The sequence below is a fragment of the Pseudophryne corroboree genome, chromosome 5 (assembly GCF_028390025.1).
Source record: "Pseudophryne corroboree isolate aPseCor3 chromosome 5, aPseCor3.hap2, whole genome shotgun sequence".
In the NCBI taxonomy this organism is placed as follows: Eukaryota; Metazoa; Chordata; class Amphibia; order Anura; family Myobatrachidae; genus Pseudophryne; species Pseudophryne corroboree.
The window spans coordinates 541,471,044-541,490,653 of record NC_086448.1 but is presented as its reverse complement, the minus strand read 5'-3'; the positions used below and the strand labels follow the sequence as shown (position 1 = coordinate 541,490,653).

The following is a 19,610-nucleotide window of genomic DNA, read 5'->3' as shown; positions in this document are numbered from 1 at the left end:
ATCCCTTTCTGTGCTGTACAGGCTTGCATTTCATACCCAGTGCCCTTGTTCTCTTTCTGATCTACAGCGTACCCTTTATTTGTATTTCTTTTTTGGCATATGTTGTAATTAAAATGAAAGGAATAACATGACAAATTAGGGTATTAAAAATGCATAATAACTGGAAAACATCTCTGTCAGTGGGCAGAGATGTCTCATGGCCATGTTTCTTCACTCTTATGTGTTCTGTTACATGGTTTCTGCAATGAGGCTGATGGGCTGGGCTCAGATCTACAGTATGTGGTGTTGGTCCCAGGATTGTGAAAGGGGGGTTGTGGTGAAATTGTAGTCGAACAGTATAAGTATTTGTCTTCCTTTTTTATGCATCTCTGCAAGACGTTCGATCTGTTGCTTGTTTTAATGACTGTGGCTCAATGAGGAACATTTCATGGGGTACATGTACTGTAGCTTTCCATTGTCTCCAGCTTTGAAATAATAATAAAAAAAATATTACAGGTCTATAATTACAGTCATTTTACCTGTTACTTTATATGTCATTTTTTTTCACTGTGCAGTTATGCTGGAAGGAAGTTTTGAAGATGTAGAGAAACGCCTGTCAGAACTGGAGGAGTTATGTGAACAGTGTGAGTTTCAGCGCTTCCAGTACATGCAGTACATGCAGCTAGAGAACTACAAGAAAAAGAAAAGGTTAGTGACCAGATCATATACACTGACTGCAGATGTACCAGCATGTGTATATGAGAGTATTGCACTGGTAGTCTGATCCTTAGTTTTAGTGCTGCTTACCTTACCTGCTTGTGTGTTCCATAGTTCATTGACTCGGGTGTAGTAGGGTATGCCGGTGGCCGGGCTCCCGGCGGCCAGCATACCGGCGCCGGAATCCTGACCGCCGGCAATACCGACAGCGTGGCAAGCTCAAATAAGCCCCTTGCGGGCCCGCTGCGCTCGCCACGCTATCTATTCTCCATCTACGGGGGTCGTGGACCCCCAAGAGGGAGAAAAGGTGTCGGTATTCCGGCGCCGGGATCCCGACAGCCGGCAAACTGAAGACCACCCCATTGACTCAATGAGCTTGTCATCGTGATACTGTGTTACTGTGCAGGAGAGATCTGAATAGCATCCAGATGGAAACCATCCTCTCCTGTGCCATGTCTCTGGAATCTATTTGCAGCAGGTATTGTAGTACTTTAGACTGTGAGTAGAATAGTGGAATGTGCTGATTTGATTGGTTAAGGTACTACGCAGGTGCTCGTCCATTGTAACCACAGCATTTATCAGCCACAACAGGCTCTGTGTGATGATGAGATGTTACAATTTTTTGAGCTGAAGGATTTGGAAATGTAAGTATTAGGTTATGGTTTTTTTCTTTTTAATTCTTTAGCTACCCCACACTCAGTAAATGCTAATTAGTAGTAATGGGTGGAGATACCCCTCAAAATTTTGGGGCTGTTGCTTAGTTGGGCTCAGACATAAGTAAGTATTGGTCCCTGTATCTTTTTGTTCAGCAATCCCTTCTGCTGTCTATGTATGGTCTCTGGATGAAATTGATTGAATTCGAATCATAGTATTTAAAATTTCACGTGCCTGCTTTACAGACTGCAATAGGAGTCACTTATTCCTCCAGCTTTAATGACTAGTGTACTTTATGCTCATGTTTTTATATGTTTTGTTTATGCTAAGTTTTAAGGTGGGTACACACTGGTAGATATATCTGCCGATCAATTGATCGGCAGATATATCTATGGACGGATCGGGCAGTGTGTTGAGCATACACACTGCCCGATCCGTCGGGGACTGACGTCATGAACTGGGCGGTTGTGTACACACGCCCGCCCAGTTCAGCTGTCAATCACCACCGGCCTCCGCAGCAGCATGTGTACGGGCAGTCGGCCGACCTCCCGTACACACACTGCGACGCGCCAATATATCGGTAGATATATTGGCCGTCGGCTGTGCTGCGGGGCCGACGCGATACGTCTGTGAACAACGGAGTTCACAGACGTATCGGCTGAACACACTGGGCGAGGGACCCGCGATATATCGGCCATTCAAGAGAACGGCCGATATATTGGCCAGTGTGTACCCACCTTAATAGAATTTTATGTACTCTGAAAATCCCTCCAAAACCACTGGCCACCAGATACCTGGTTCCTCCCAAGAATTCCATACAATACCCTCCTATTTTAAGGGACATCCAGTAAGCCACCTCTTCTTATCCACAACACACTATATAATAGAGAATGCAAAAACATACATCTTTTAAATACACATTCATCCCTCTAGTGTTTCTTGAGTCTTGATTGGCTGGGGTAGATGCTGCATGTGCTGGCGCTGTACATAGACCCACTACGGCAGCCTCCTGGCTGCAAAAGATATTGAAGCATGGGTTCAGGCAATTGAGTATGAGCTGCCTCAGGATTTTTCTGACACTGCTAGACAATATCTGTCTTATATTACCACATCCTCCCACTATATTCAGAAGGCGGCCTCTGATGCAGGTGTAATGGTGGCAAAAGCATCTACTACGTCTATCCTGGCACGTCGAATTATGTGGTTGAGGTCCTGGAAGGTGGACCTGTACTCCAAAAAGACCTTGGAGTTGCTCCCTTTTAAGGGAGACATCCTATTTGGGGAGGATCTGAAAAAGATTTTGACTGACTTGGCTACTGCCAAGACTTCGTGTCTCCCAAATACTAATCCTTCTGTCCCGAAGGCTGAGAGTACCACCCTTCGTTCCTTTCGACCTCCAGGAAAAGCAAAGGGTCAGGCGTATCCGCGACAGACTCGTGCTTCCAAAACCACTAAGCCCAAATCTAAACAACCTGGGTCGCTCGTCAGCCTGCTTCCAAACAAGACACGCCTGCTGCATCACGGGGTGGGCCTCGCCCTCGGGGACCCCAGGGTAGCAGGCCGACTTCTGCAGTTGGCTCAGGCTTGGTTAAAGACCACTTCAGACACCTGTGTGCGGGAAGTTGTCTCTCACGGGTACGCAATCTCTTTCAAGAGACATCCCCCTCGCCAGTTTTGCATAACTGTTATCCCTGCGGATCCGTTAAAGGCGCAAGCTCTACACTTGGTTGTACAATCCCTCCTGGATACAGGAGTGGTAGTTCCGGTACGTCTGTCTCAGAGAGGCAGGGGTTACTATTCGATCCTGTTTCTAGTTCCGAAGCCAAATGGGTCCTTCCGGCCTATACTTAACCTCCAATCATTGAACAAGTTTGTGAGAGTATCCAAATTCCGTATGGAAACTCTGCGCTCTATAGTGCTGGCCATGGAACCCGAAGACTATATGGTATTCCTGGACATAAGGATGCTTACCTGCACATACCTATTGCCATTTCGCATCAGCAATATCTGCGGTTTGCTATTGGCAACCTACATTATCCATTCCAGGCACTGCCTTTTGGATTGGCAACGGCTTCTCAGATCGTCACCAAGGTCATGGTCGTGATGATGGCTCTTCTCCGCTGTCAGGGTATCAGGATCCTGCCGTATCTGGACGACTTGCTGATCCTGACGAACTCCCAAGAGGTTCTCCTCAGTTATCTGGAACTGATGGTCCAATACCTACAAGCCCACGGGTGGCTCATCAACTGGAAATAGTCCTCGCTGGTCCCTGCTCGGAGCTTGGTGCACCTGGGGGCATTATAGGACATGCACAACCAACGTTTGTTTCTCTGACGTCCTAAGTGGATGCTGGGACTCCGTAAGGACCATGGGGAATAGCGGCTCCGCAGGAGACTGGGCACAACTAAAGAAAGCTTTAGGACTACCTGGTGTGCACTAGCTCCTCCCCCTATGACCCTCCTCCAGACCTCAGTTAGAATCTTGTGCCCGGCTGAGCTGGATGCACACTAGGGGCTCTCCTGAGCTCCTAGAAAAGAAAGTATATTTTAGGTTTTTTATTTTCAGTGAGATCTGCTGGCAACAGACTCACTGCTACGAGGGACTAAGGGGAGAAGAAGCGAACCTACCTGATTGGAGCTAGTTTGGGCTTCTTAGGCTACTGGACACCATTAGCTCCAGAGGGATCGAACACAGGACCCGACCTCGATCGTTCGGTCCCGGAGCCGCGCCGCCGTCCCCCTTACAGAGCCAGAAGCATGAAGATGGTCCTGAAAATCGGCGGCAGAAGACTTCGGTCTTCAACAAGGTAGCGCACAGCACTGCAGCTGTGCGCCATTGCTCCTCATGCACACCTCACACTCCGGTCACTGATGGGTGCAGGGCGCTGGGGGGGGGCGCCCTGAGCAGCAATATTAACACCTTGGCTGGCAAATTAATCACAATATATAGTCCTAGAGGCTATATATGTGAAAAATACCCCTGCCAGAGATCCATAAAAAGCGGGAGAAAGTCCGCCGAAAAAGGGGCGGGGCTATCTCCCTCAGCACACTGGCGCCATTTTCTCTTCACAGTGCAGCTGGAAGACAGCTCCCCAGGCTCTCCCCTGTAGTTTTCAAGCTCAAAGGGTTAAAAAGAGAGGGGGGGCACTAAATTTAGGCGCAAAATTGTGTATTATAGCAGCTATAAGGGAAAAATCACTGTGGGAAGTGTGAATCCCTGTATTATGTAGCGCTTTGGTGTGTGCTGGCATACTCTCTCTTTGTCTCCCCAAAGACTTTGTGGGGTCCTGTCCTCAGTCAGAGCATTCCCTGTGTGTGTGCGGTGTGTCGGTACGGCTGTGTCGACATGTTTGATGAAGGTTACGTGGAAGGCGGAGCAGATGCCGATAAATGTGATGTCGCCCCCTGTGGGGCCGACACCAGAGTGGATGGATAGGTGGAAGGTATTAACCGACAGTGTCAACTCCTTACATAAAAGGCTGGATGACGTAACAGCTGTGGGACAGCCGGCTTCTCAGCCCGCGCCTGCCCAGGCGTCTCAAAGGCCATCAGGGGCTCAAAAAACGCCCGCTACCTCAGATGGCAGACACAAATGTCGACGCGGAGTCTGACTCCAGTATCGACGAGGTTGAGACATATACACAATCCACTAGGAACATCCGTTGCATGAGCTCGGCAATGAAAAATGTATTACACATTTCTGACATTAACCCGAGTACCACAAAACAGGGGTTTTATGTTTGGGGAGAAAAAGCAACCAGTGTTTTGTTCCCCCATCAGATGAGTGAATGAAGTGTGTGAAGAGGCGTGGGTTCCCCCGATAAGAAACTGGTAATTTCTAAAAGTTACTGATGGCGTACCCTTTCCCGCCAGTGGATAGGTCACGTTGGGAGATATCCCCTAGGGTGGATAAGGCGCTCACACGTTTGTCAAAAAAGGTGGCACTGCCGTCTTAGGATACGGCCACTTTGAAGGAGCCTGCTGATAAAAAACAGGAGGCTATCCTGAAGTCTGTATATACACACTCAGGTACTATACTGAGACCTGCAATTGCCTCCGCATGGATAGTGCTGCTGCAGCGGGGTCTGTTACCCTGTCAGGACAGGGATACTATTTGGCTAACCATAGAGCATATTAAAGACGTAGTCTTATATATGAGGGATGCACAGAGGGATATTTGCCGGCTGGCATCCAGAATTAATGCAATGTCCATTCTGCCAGGAGGGTATTAGGGACCCGGCAGTGGACAGGTGATGCTGACTTTAAAAGGCACATCTGCCTTATAAGGGTGAGGAATTGTTGGGGATGGTCTCTGGGACCTCGTATCCACAGCAACAGCTGGGAAGAAAAACATTTTTACCTCAGGTTTCCTCACAGCCTAAGAAAGCACTGTAAAAAGCTGCACCAGACAGCCAGTTCCCAGGATCGAAAATATTCCCCCGCTTCCTCTGAGTCCGCCGCATGACGCTGGGGCTCCACAGGTGGAGCCAGGTGCGGTGGGGGCGCGTTTCGGGAACTTCAGCGACCAGTGGGCTCGCTCACAGGTGGATCCCTGGGTTCTGCAAGTAGTATCACAGGGATACAAGCTGGAGTTCGAGGCGACTCCCCCTCGCCGTTACCTCAAATCAGCCTTGCCTGCTGCCCTCGGAGAAAGGGGAGGTAGTACTGGCGGCAATTCACAAGCTGTACTTCCAGCTGGGGATAATCAAGGTACCCCTCCTTCAACAAGGCCGGGGTTACTATTCCACAGTGTTTGTGGTACCGAAACCAGTCGGTTCGGGGAGACCCATTCTAAAATTGAAATCCTTGAACACTTATATACGAAGGTTCAAGTTCAAAATGGAATCGCTCAGGGCGGTTATTGCAAGCCTGGAAGAAGGGGATTACATGGTATCACTGGACATCAAGGATGCTTACCTGCATGTCCCCATTTACCCTCCTCACCAGGAGTACCTCAGGATTGTGGTACAGGACTGTCATTACCAATTCCAGACGTTGCCGTTGGTCTGTCCCCGGCACCGAGGGTATTTACCAAGGTAATGGCCGAAATGATGATACTCCTTCAAAAATAAAAAAAGGGAGTTATAATTATCCCTACTTGGACGATCTCCTTATAAAGGCGAGGTCCAGGGAGCAGTTCTTGGTCGGAGTAGCACTATCTCGGGAAGTGCTACAACAGCACGGCTGGATTCTGAATATTCCAAAGTCGCAGCTGGTTCCTACGACGCGTCTACTGTTCCTGGGTATGGTTCTGGACACAGAACAGGAAAAAGTGTTTCTCCCGGAGGAGAAGGCCAAGGAGTTGTCATCTCTAGTCAGAGACCTCCTAAAACAAATACAGGTGTCGGTGCATCAATGCACGCGAGTCCTGGGTAAGATGGTAGCTTCTTACGAAGAAATTCCATTCGGAGGGTTCCATGCAAGGATCTTCCAGTGGGATCTGTTGGACAAGTGGTCCGGGTCGCATTTTCAGATGCATCGGCTGATAACCCTGTCTCCAAGGGCCTGGGTGTCGCTGTTGTGGTGGCTGCAGAGTGCTCATCTTCTAGAGGGCCGCAGATTCGGCATACAGGACTGGGTCCTGGTGACCACGGATGCCAGCCTTCGAGGCTGGGGGGCAGTCACACAGGGAAGAAACTTCCAAGGACTATGGTCGAGTCAGGAGACTTCCCTACACATAAATATTCTGGAACTAAGGGCCATTTACAATGCCCTAAGTTAGGCTAGACCCCTGCTTCAACACCAGCCGGTGCTGATCCAGTCAGACAACATCACGGCGGTCGCCCATGTATACCAACAGGGCGGCACAAGAAGCAGGATGGCGATGGCAGAAGCCACAAGGATTTTCCGATGGGCGGAAAATCATGTGTTAGCACTGTCAGCAGTGTTCATTTCCGGAGTGGACAACTGGGAAGCAGACTTTCTCAGCTGGCACGACCCGGGAGAGTGGGGATTTCATCCAGAAGTCTTCCAAATGATTGTACACCATTGGGAAAGGCCACAGGTGGACATGATGGCGTCCCGCCTCAACAAAAAGCTAAAAAGATATTGCGCCAGGTCAAGGGACCCTCAGGCGATAGCTGTGGACGCTCTGGTGACACCGTGGGTGTACCAGTCGGTTTATGTGTTCCCTCCTCTTCCTCTCATACCCAAGGTACTGAGGATAATAAGAAAAAGAGGAGTAAGAACTATACTCATTGTTCCGGATTGGCCAAGAAGAGCTTGGTACCCGGAACTTCAAGAAATGATCTCAGAGGACCCATAGCCTCTGCCGCTCAGACAGGACCTGCTGCAGCAGGGGCCCTGTCTGTTCCAAGACTTACCGCGGCTGCGTTGACGGCATGGCGGTTGAACACTGGATCCTGAAGGAAAAGGGCATTCCGGAGGAAGTCATTCCTACGCTGATTAAAGCTAGGAAAGAAGTGACCGCAAACCATTATCACCGCATTTGGCGAAAATATGTTGCGTGGTGTAAGGCCAGGAAGGCCTCAACGGAGGAATTTCAGCTGGGCCGTTTTCTGCACTTCCTACAGTCAGGGGTGACTATGGGCCAATTGGGTTCCATTAAGGTCCAGATTTCGGCTCTATCGATTTTCTTCCAGAGAGAACTGGCTTCACTACCTGAAGTTCAGACTTTTGTTAAGGGAGTGCTGCATATTCAGCCTCCTTTTGTGCCTCCAGTGGCACCTTGGGATCTCAACGTGGTGTTGGATTTCCTAAAGTCACATTGATTTGGGCCACTTTAAACCGTGGAATTAAAATATCTCACGTGGAAAGTGGTCATGCTGTTGGCCTTGGCTTCGGCCAGGCGTGTGTCAGAATTGGCGGCTTTGTCATGTAAAAGCCCTTATCTGATTCTCCACATGGATAGGGCAGAATTGAGGACTCGTCCCCAGTTTCTCCCTAAGGTGGTATCAGCTTATCATTTGAACCAACCTATCGTGGTGCCTGCGGCTACTAAAGACTTGGAGGCTTCCAAGTTGTTGGACGTAGTCAGGGCCCTGAGAATTTATGTTTCCAGGACAGCTAGTGTCAGGAAAACTGACTCGTTGTTTATCCTGTATGCACCCAACAAGCTGGGTGCTCCTGCTTCACAGCAGACTATTGCTCGCTGGATCTGTAGTACGATTCAGCTTGCACATTCTGCGGTTGGACTGTCGCATCCTAAATCAGTGAAAGCCCATTCCACGAGGAAGGTGGGCTCCTCTTGGGCGGCTGCCCGAGGGGTCTCGGCTCTACAACTTTGCCGAGCAGCTACTTGGTCGGGGTCAAACACATTTGCTAAATTCTACAAGTTTGACACCCTGGCTGAGGAGGACCTAGAGTTTGCCCATTCGGTGCTGCAGAGTCATCCGCACTCTCCCGCCCGTTTGGGAGCTTTGGTACAATCCCCATGGTCCTTACGGAGTCCCAGCATCCACTTAGGACGTCAGAGAAAATAAGATTTTACTCACCGGTAAATCTATTTCTCGTAGTCCGTAGTGGATGCTGGGCGCCTATCCCAAGTGCGGATTGTCTGCAATACTTGTATATAGTTATTGTTTAACTAAAGGGTTATTGTTGAGCCATCTGTTGAGAGGCTCAGTTATTATTCATACTGTTAACTGGGTATAGTATCACGAGTTATACGGTGTGATTGGTGTGGCTGGTATGAGTCTTACCCGGGATTCAAAATCCTTCCTTCTTGTGTCAGCTCTTCCGGGCACAATATCCTAACTGAGGTCTGGAGGAGGGTCATAGGGGGAGGAGCCAGTGCACACCAGGTAGTCCTAAAGCTTTCTTTAGTTGTGCCCAGTCTCCGGTGGAGCCGCTATTCCCCATGGTCCTTACGGAGTCCCAGCATCCACTACAGACTACGAGAAATAGATTTACCGGTGAGTAAAATCTTATTTTTTGTCTCCAGAGAAAATCCTGAAACTTCAGGACAGGATCAGATATTTCCTATCTCGCCCAAGAGTGTCGATACACTCGGCGATGCAAGTACTAGGCCTCATGGTGTCAGCTTTCGACATAGTAGAGTACGCTCAAGTTCATTCCCGCCCTCTGCAGAGGTTAATTATTTCCAAGTGGGATGGCCTGCCTCATCGGGTCAGGTCTCAAATGATCTCTTTGACTCCGGAGGTTCGTTTGTTACTGAACTGGTGGCTACAGGACCAACAGTTGAGCAGGGGCTCTCCTTTCTGGATCTCCATCTGGGACAATGAGAGGACATTTCCAGCACAACAAAGGCAGAATCTGATAGCTGGTCCCTGGACATGGCACTCCCCGCTGCGTCTTAGCAACAGAAGCAGTAACGACGGGCACTAACGATTGCGCTAACTGTGACACCAGCGCCAAAGGGCCAACACACCTCCCGCTAGCTGAAGTACCCTCACCAGGACCAGTGGTCAAAATGGGACTAGCACTGAAATTATGAAAGCACACAGAGAGGACACAGCAGCCACGTCAAAACCACTCCCGGCGTTACCCTCCGCACTATGGGAAGGGCGACCAGAGAGAAAAGCGCCTCTTCTCTGAGCAGGAGCCTTCCTCACTACCTCAGCATATACTGTAGGATCTCTCATCCCTCACCCTGATAGGCAGCCTAGATCGCTGGGAAAGCCGTGCATGTATAGGCCCTCGACTCCCTCTCACCTCAGCAAATGCTCCCGCAGCCCCATCTTCCCACGCAGCGGAGAGCTGCTGTCACTCCCTGACCTGGCATCTCTAAAATGGTGCTGGCTCTGCTAGACCTGACTCATCCACAGCAAGGTGGGCTTCGGCACTAGTAGCTCCCGCGGCCACACTGACCCGCGGACACCCCCGTGAGTCCATTGGACTAACCACTACAAGCCCGGCCACCCGAGCAAGTGCCGCTGGGCAAAGCCATGCTACCACTGAACCTGACAATCCCCGGATCGCAGGCCGAACCCGAGGACGCTCTCACCCATGACGTGCCTGAACCGGCTTGGAAACCACTGCATCCCCACCGGTGTCCTCCACTCGAAGAGCCGCCAGCAGCCTGAGCAGGTGCCCACCACCTCAGCCGGACCAGCCTCACCAGCCCCTGCGACCCTGGCACTTGCCGACCCGTTATCCAGGTAATAGGAGAGAAGGCTGCAAGTCTCCTAGGGCGCTCCATGATAGAGATAAAAGATTAGAGACGAAAGAACACGACTAACAAAGCCAAGTAAAGGGAAGGGGAGGTAAAAGAAAGGGAGGAAAAGATGAGAAAAGACAGTCAAGAAAGAAAAAACAGCCTATCCGCAAGTTTAATCACAATAAAGCAAAATTAACACAGTACTTCTCTGTCAAATGTTCAGAAAAGAAGAGATCCTTACCCATACAAACTAGCTAACTAAAACCCATGACGTCTCCCATAACAACTAATGGACCAATCAACAGTTCCTACCATCTAAAACTGAACCCTCCTCACAAAAACCTTAACCCCTGAGTGTACAGTCAGAGCGCCAGTTTACAGGCGTCATTCCCTCCGTGTTCTTTCTTATGAAATGTCCTTATTAGCTAAATAAAATAGGGTTGATTTTAAAGACTTCTATCATTGTAAAATAAAGTGCACGCAAATTGAAGCCACATATTAAAAACCTAAAATTACGTGCAAGATAGCTTTTAACCACTAATTTTGTGCTGACCTAAAAAAGGTAAAAAAATAGACCAGATTAAAACTCTTAAATTATGTTAAACTTAGACTCCATTTGTCTGCTTTAAGTAGAGAGCACTTGTGCTTGGCAGACAGATTTAGAACAGCTACAATAAGGCTGCATAGAGGCAGGAAGTGAGATAATTCCAGCTTGCAGTGCTCTGTCATTCCTTTGTTCTGCAAGTGAAATATTCCAGATAAACTTAAACAATATTTCTGCTTCTTTTTTGTCTATGCATTCTATTTCCATGCATGCGATGTAGCACCTGTGTATGGAATACTTTTTCATTTGTTAAATGTACCGCATAGTCACATTTTCTAATTTTGAGCATATCATTATTGTTTTCATGTAAGCATGTATGGCTTCTAAAATCTCTTATCCATTATACTCTTGTAATTGTTTGATTAATCACAAGAGCCTCTATAGGAGCAGCTATGCATCCTGCACTTGGTACAAAATATATGATTTATTCCTAATCAAAAAAGACAAAATTGTAAGTACAGAACAAACAATAAGAAAAGCAGATAATAAAACAAATCTACGTTTGCAATACAGAAATTACAAACCGAGGTAGTTTGTATACAACTTGTTACCAAGGGCACAAAAGAGAATTCACAAAAAAATCACCATTTGCTCAATTTACAGTAAATTAATTTATGGTAGTCTGTATTTTTCTTTTATTCTACCTTTTTCTGGCAATTAAAATACATCTCCTGTATGAATATCTTCCTCTTTCTAGAGACACTAATTTGGTCTGATGCACCCATATAACTCCAAATAGGGATCCTGAGTGCAGAATGTTGAAAACACAATATTTTTTGCTAAGAAACCCTATAGTCTGGATAATCCCAGAAGTATGATTTGGGAGTGGCAAACCTGAGTCAAATGGCGCAGACAGTATGGATGATGTTGATACACAGAATGGATGTTGGTCAGATCAGTTTATAGGCTCATCACATATTCATGAAAGGGATGGGTTAATATAGACTATATAAAAAAAATCCATCAAACTAATTCTCCCAGCCAGCTGCCAATGGGCCAGCATAATTGGATTTACATTGTACCTGATGATCGCAATGCAGAGATCTCTGTTGCTTACATTTGCAAATAAATGGTAAGCCAATGGACCACAACAAGGCGTCTCTTTTCTGTTGGTACATACGCTACATAATAGCACCCACTTTAGGTCGTATATTTATGTATTTCTAAAGTGAGCCAGTGGAGAAGTTGCCCATGGCAACCCATCAGCATTGAAGTAACTTATAATTTGCATACTACAAAATTATACAGAGCAGCTGATAAGTTGCCATGGGCAACTTCTCTACTGGCTAACTTTTCCACTATTTTTACTGCTTAGTACATCTCCCCCTAAGTCTTTTAACCACTTAACTGACTATTTTTTTGGTTTCCAAAAATCGCTAGAAATTGTCATGTTTTTTTTTTTGTGGATTAGGTGAAGGACATGTTTAAATTTAATTTAATTTTTTATATTGCTGCCAGCACCATTCTCGTGCAGTTGGCACTTGGAACTGCTGATTTCCACTCAGGCTCCTATTATTGGTGCCTGAATTCTGCTTACTCCTGAGTATGCATGGACACGCTGCTGCAACAACTCCTAGTTGGTGTCTGCTAATTTCCACTGGTCCTTCACCATTGACCAGTTCTCTGCACGGTAGCTGGCAGATTGTGGAGCTTTGAGACTCTGGGCTCAACCTATAACAGCTGAAGAATGGAATGGCGTTTGCCATAATTCTGTTGATCGCAAGATACAGATGCAGTTGTCTTAAAGGCAGGATATTTATTGCTCAAAAGTCTTAAAGACTAACTCCATCACTAAAAGTACCACTCACAGCATACAAGATGTTACAGAAGTATTCTCCTCTCTGACAGTCGGAGGATATCTACCTGCCTAGGGGCCCCACCTCCTCATCTAGGGATCAGGTTCCAGACTATGTTCTTGAATTATACATTCTGCATATGTTACCTAATACTGCACAGGACTATGGTTTATGGTCTACAGTGCATTGCTTTTATTAATCTGCTACATTATCATGCATGCACTAACAGTATTTACTAAATATATTTATCAAAGGGCCCAGCCCATGCATTCTCTAATGGTTAAGGGGAAACCAGTGTGGCAGCTGGCCACATCCCCTTTGGAGATTGGGCACAGGCCTAAATATGGGCCCTACCACTGTGTTCCCCCGGTGGGCCCTTCATGCCCCAGTCCGACACTGCCAGAGGACACCTTCAGAGAGGTCTTGTGGTGTCCTTGCTTTGATGGGGCAGAGCTGTATTTGCAGCACTTGAGGGACCTACACAATAATAGGCAGGTGGTTTTAATGTTATTGCTGATGGGTATATATGTATGTACACTCTCTCCTCTTGTTGCGATTATCAGCAAGATGTGCTTTGTGACATATACTCTCCTCTCAATATAGTAATTAGCCAGTGATTCCAATGCGTGTGATTAAACCTGCTTTTCCATGTAAATGTTGAGACATTCTTTCATTTTCGGAAACTGCATATTTTGACTTAGTCATTCATTATTATATAGGCTATCAGTTTTCTGCTTAAGATATTATTTTTCCCTACCCTAAAGTATATTTAGGATTATTATTTATTGGTTAACTTTGCCAATTGTAATGTATATTTGATGATTACATTTTAGATTAATTTTTAAGAATATATATATTTATAGTTATATTTGATAATACTTTGTGATTTGATATTCTTCATGATACTCGGTCCAACTTTTTCCTGTCTCCTGTATATAATAAGGTCAAATCACGTTATAAAGTCTTCCAGTTATTTTTATGTCTGCTTTGTATTGGCAACAAGTGTTATAGTTGTATACAGTATGTGAACCCTGCATGCGTTAAATGTACATCACCAGTGATCATCCTTAATAGTTCCTTGTATTTTCTTACAGGAAGGAGCTTGAGAACATTAAAGGTAAATTATTGTCTTATACTTATTTACAATGTACCCGTATAAATAGGTTTATAAATGACAGATTAGCTGTTCTGCATTTAAGATTGTTTAATGCCATGTTATTCTCAAAGCGGTTACTTCCATTGTAAATACAAATGCATTACAAAGCCTCCAAGGTATGAACTAATGAATGAACTGCGTGGTCTGTTTTGCGTTATTTCTCATTTTTATAGATATGTATTTTTCTGCTGCGGGGTACACTGGGCTCCACAAGGAAAGACATAGGGGGTGTAGAGAGGGATCTTGATCCGAGGCACCAACAGGCTCAAAAGCTTTGACTGTTCCCAGAATGTATAGCGCCGCCTCCTCTATAACCCCGCCTCCCTGCACAGGAGCTTAGTTTTGTAGTTGGTGCCGCAGATAGCAGGCACATAACAGAGGGGCTGCTCTGGGCAGCTCTAAGAAGAGCTTTTTTTGAGAAGAAAAGTGAAGACTTCAAGGGCTGTAGCGGTGTGTACATGTCTAGTGACATTCACTGCTGCTGCTCCAGCTCTCCCTAGCGGCGCTGTACACTCCCGAGCCCTGGTTGCCGGGTAACTACAGCAGGAGGCTCCGGTTTTCTTCTGAGTCAGGCACACAAAACGGGGGCTCTTCGGGATCGCGTGGCCGCGCTTCGGGAGGTGGTGAGTGGCCGTGATTTATCGCGATCCGGTGCGGTCAGTGGGAGGCTGGCCGCGCGCGCTGGCAGTGGACACTGTGGCAGTACAGGCGATCCCACTAGATCACCAGGGCATGGGTGCAGGTCAGGTTTTCTCTTAAAACCTTTTTTGTGTGTAGCCCGCAGTACCTGGTGGTTTTGCCAGCAGAGGGGATAAGGCTTAGACCTGGAGCCCCTCCCCCCAGCCCCAGGGTGCCATTTCCAGCAAATGTTCCCACCCTGGAGCTGCATATCTGTCTCTCCCTCACTCCCTGTCAGTGTGTGGGTGCCATTTCTCTCAGCTACACTGTTCCTGGGACTGCTTGGGCAAATCCTCCTTTGTAAAGCCGCCTGGTTGACAGCGCTGTGACTTTACATTACACTTAACTAACACTGTCTAAATGACATGTAGAATACTTAAGAGAGTGCATTTAGTCAGGGTTCTCTGGTACAAGTACCCTGTGATATACATCCAGTTCTTACTGTGCAGTGTTATAACTATTGACTACTTAGCTATATATAGTAGCTGGTCCAGTGCAGTATTATTGTTAGTAATAACCTCTGCTTTGTATAACTGTGACTATATGTGTGTGCATTAGCTTGCTGAGTGGTTTCCATTTCGTATCTCTCACTCAACTTGCTATCCCTATATTCTATAACCTGAGGGGGCTTGGTGCATCAGGTTTTATAATTATTTAGGATTTTCACAAGATATACTTTAATACGTATTTTTCTATGTGATTTTAGTCACCATATCTCTCCTGTATCCCTGCTTTAGCTGACTACACTGCGCAGGGGTTTGGGCAAGAGGTATTGTGCTGCTGACAATTGTACTGTGTTACCTGATACTGCAAGTTATATCATGTCGGCTTCTGAAGGTAACAGTTCTGGGGCTGAACACTGCCGGTGTTGCTGAAGCCACAGATCCCTATGAGGAGACCATAGCAGCTGTGGGCTCTGGTTCTGGGGGCTCCTTGCCCCCCAGTAGGACTGTGGCAACGGGGGTGCATAATGACCCACCGTGGGCTACTTTCTCCACGCTTCTACATACGCTAGTTACTAAACTGACACCCCCTATGGGACCTCCTCTACCGGTGCAACCGTATGTGGTCCCTGCAGCTAACCCGCCGTGGGCGGATAATTTGTCTGCTCAATTGAAGAAGTTGAACCAGTCCTTGACTATTAAAAATCTGACCCTTGCTCGCCTAAGACCCAAGGGGTCCTCTAAGCGAGCTTTTATCTCCTCACAATCCACTGCTGTCACTGACACCTCGTCTGATGAAGATGGCGCTTACACTGACCCCACAGATTCTGACACAGATACTGCTGAGGGGGAGGGTCGTTCACATGTGGTTGTTCCTGATCTTTTGGAGGCTATTAAGTTGATTTTACAGATTACGGATGATCCCGAGCCATCCGCCCCTCCTAAGAAACCAGATAGGTTCAAGCGTCAGAAGGTGGTTAAACAAGTTTTACCTCACTCTGACCACCTAGTGGATATACGTCAGAAACCCGGGAAAGAAGTTTGTGCCTCAAAAGAAGATGCTGGCTCGCTATCCCCTCGCGCCAGGGCTGTCTAAAAATTGGGAAACGCCTCCTCCAGTAGACTCACATGTGGCTAGGATGGTGGTTTCCTCAGCTATACCTGTCACTACTGTCACGTCTCTAAAAGAGCCTACGGATAAACGTGTGGAGAGTTGTCTAAAAGCGATTTACACCCTCATGGGTGCTGCACAAAGGCCCACTATTGCAGCAAAATGGGCTGCAGAGGCTATTGAAGCATGGGCCCTAGAGTTAGAAGCTGAAATCTCTTCTGACCATGCTAGACATTGCTTGTCATATATTGTCACAGCTTCTCACTATATTAAAGAGGCGGCTTCTGATGCAGGTATCCTAGCAGCCAAGGCCTCTACTACATCAGTCCTGGCTTGCCGGATATTGTGGCTGAGATCCTGGTCTGTGGATCTGGATTCTAGAAAAACCCTGGAGGTACTCCCTTTCAAGGGAGATATTCTGTTTGGGGAGGAATTAAATAAGATAGTGGCTGACTTGGCTACTGCCAAAACTGACTGTCTGCCAGGTACCGCTCCTTCTGTGTCGAAGGCTAACGGTACGTCCTTTTGCCCCTTTCGTCCTTCAGGTAAAGCAAAGGGTCAGGCGTACAACAAGCAGGCCCGCACTTCCAAACCTGGTAAGCCGAAGCCCAAGAGAGCCTGGGCTGCCCGTCAGCAAGCTGCCAAGACCGATAAGCCTGCCGCATGACGGGGAGGGCCTCCCCCTCTGGGATCCCAGGGTGGGGGGGCCGGCTTCTAGGGTATACCTAGGAATGGTTGAAGACCACTTCAGATGCCTGGGTACGGGAAGTCGTCACACGAGGTTACGCCATAGCATTCAAATACCGACCCCCTCATCGATTTTGCCTGACAGACTTTGGACCAGACAAAGGCAAACACTCTACATTCTGTGGTACAGACCCTCCTGGATACAGGAGTCGTCGTACAGGTGCCTCTTGCTCAGACGGGCCGGGGGTACTATTCTCCGTTGTTTCTAGTCCCGAAACCGAGTGGGTCCTCCTGGCCCATTCTCAATCTCAAGGCATTGAACAGGTTTGTGAAAGTTTCCAAGTTCCGTATGGAAACCCTTCGCTCTATAGTTCTTGCCTTGGAACCTGGGGACTACATGGTCTCCCTGGACATACAGAATGCTTACCTGCATATTCCTATAGCAGTGTCACATCAGCAATACCAGAGGTTTGCGATTGGCAACCTCCATTACCAGTTTCGGGCGTTACTTTTTGGTTTAACTACGGCTCCGCGAGTCTTCACCAAAGTTATGGCGGTGATGACAGTGGTACTCCGCTGTCAAGGGGTCAGGATACTGCCGTATCTGGACGACTTGTTAATCCTGGCAAATTCCCCAGAACTTCTCCTACGTCATCTGGATATGACTGTCCGGTTTCTACAAGCCCACGGGTGGCTCATCAACTGGAAGAAATCCTCCCTGATCCCTGCTCAGAGCATGGTGCACCTGGGAGCGCTATTGGACACTCACAACCAGCGGTTGTTCTTGTCTCAGGAGAAAGTCCTGAAGCTTCAGGACAGGATTCGCTGCTTCCTTTCTAGTCTGCAAGTGTCGATACATTCGGCGATGCAGGTGCTGGGCCTCATGGTGTCAGCATTCGACATGGTGGAGTATGCTCAATTCCATTCTCGCCCCTTCCAGAGGCTAATTCTAGCCATGTGGGATGGCCTACCTCACCGGATCAGGTCTCCTATGATCTCATTGACTCCGGAGGTCCGTCTGTCGCTGCACTGGTGGCTCCAGGACCAACGATTGTGCAGGGGCCGTCCCTTCTGGATATCCGACTGGGTCCTGTTTACAACAGATGCCAGTCTCAGAGGTTGGGGAGCGGTGATGGAGCAACACTCCCTTTAGGGTCGGTGGACCAAGGAGGAATCTCTCCTCTCGATCAACATTCTGGAATTGCGGGCAGTCTTCAATGTGTTGACCCTGGCCCAGCATTTACTTCAGAACCGTCCTGTTAAAGTACAGTCGGACAACGCCACCACAGTGGCTTACATAAACCATCAAGGCGGCACTCGAAGCCGTTTTGTCAATGAAGGAAGTCTCACGGATTCTACATTGGGCGGAACGCCATCTACCGGCCATATTGGCAATATTCATTCCGGGAGTCCTGAATTGGGAATCGGACTTTCTCAGTCGTCAGGACGTACACTCCGGAGAGTGGGGCCTCCATCCAGAAGTGTTTCAACTCCTAGTGGAAAAATGGGGCCTTCCAGACGTGGATCTGATGGCGTCTCGACACAATCACAAGGTTCCGGTCTTCGGAGCAAGGACAAGGGATCCTCATGCAGCATTCGTGGATGCGCTGGCAGTGCCGTGGAGGTTTCGGCTGCCGTACGTGTTCCCTCCGGTGTCACTCCTGCCCAGGGTAATTCAGAAGTTCAAGCAAGAAAAAGGAATTCTGCTTCTCATAGCTCCAGCGTGGCCCAGAAGGCACTGGTTTTCAGACCTGCAGGGCCTATCATCAGAGCGTCCAATTCTACTTCCACAACGCCCAGACCTCCTCGTTCAGGGCCCCTGTGTCTACCAGGACCTAGCCCGGCTGTCTTTGACGGCGTGGCTCTTGAAGCTTCTGTCTTAAGGGCTAAAGGGTTTTCTGAGGCGGTCATTCAAACTATGTTGCGGGCCCGGAAGCCGGCTTCTGCTTGGATTTACTATAGGGTCTGGCATTCTTACTTTGTTTGTTGCGCGTCTAACAATTATGACGCTTCCAAGTTAAGTATAGCCAAGTTGTTGGCCTTTCTTCAGCAGGGCCTAGACTTAGGCCTGCGTCTGGCCTCCCTCAAGGTTCAAGTATCTGCCTTGTCGGTGTGGTTTCAGAGAAAGATTGCGACCTTACCTGATGTGCATACCTTTACTCAGGGTGTGTTGCGTATCCAACCTCCCTATGTCCCGCCTGTGGCTCCTTGGGACATGTCGGTGGTTTTAGAGGCGTTACAAGAGTCTCCGTTTGAACCTCTTGGTTCAGCTGATCTTAAGTGGCTTTCCCTTAAGGTGGTGTTTCTGCTGGCTATTGCCTCAGCTAGAAGAGTGTCGGATTTGGGTGCCTTGTCTTGTAGTTCCCCATATCTGATATTTCACCATGACCGGGCGGTTCTTAGGAGTCGTCCCGGATATTTACTTAAGGTGGTTTCTTCGTTCCACCTTAACCAGGAGATTGTGGTTCTGGCACTTGTTTCTCCTGATCTGTCTCCCAAATAGCTGTCTTTGGATGTGGTACGGGCTCTCCGTATCTATGTGAGGAGAACTGCTTCTATTAGGAAATCTGATTCTCTCTTTGTGCTGTTTGGATTTCACAAACGGGGCTGGTCTCCTCACAAGCAAACTTTGGCCAGATGGATTAGAATGGTGATTGCACATGCTTATTTGAGGGCTGGTCTATCAGCTCCTGCTCACATTACAGCC

At 47.8% G+C, this 19,610-nt stretch overlaps 1 protein-coding gene across 2 annotated transcripts in view; it reads left to right on the top strand.

The window, feature by feature from the left end:
- The window catches only part of DTNBP1 (dystrobrevin binding protein 1), a 309,854-nt gene that overhangs the window by 129,819 nt on the left and 160,425 nt on the right, over nt 1-19,610 (top strand). For both annotated transcript variants that reach the window (XM_063923203.1, XM_063923204.1), the window contains exons 6-7: nt 555-687; nt 13,923-13,945. In XM_063923203.1, the coding sequence (XP_063779273.1) occupies nt 555-687; nt 13,923-13,945 (156 nt within the window). The remainder of the gene's footprint in view (nt 1-554; nt 688-13,922; nt 13,946-19,610) is intronic.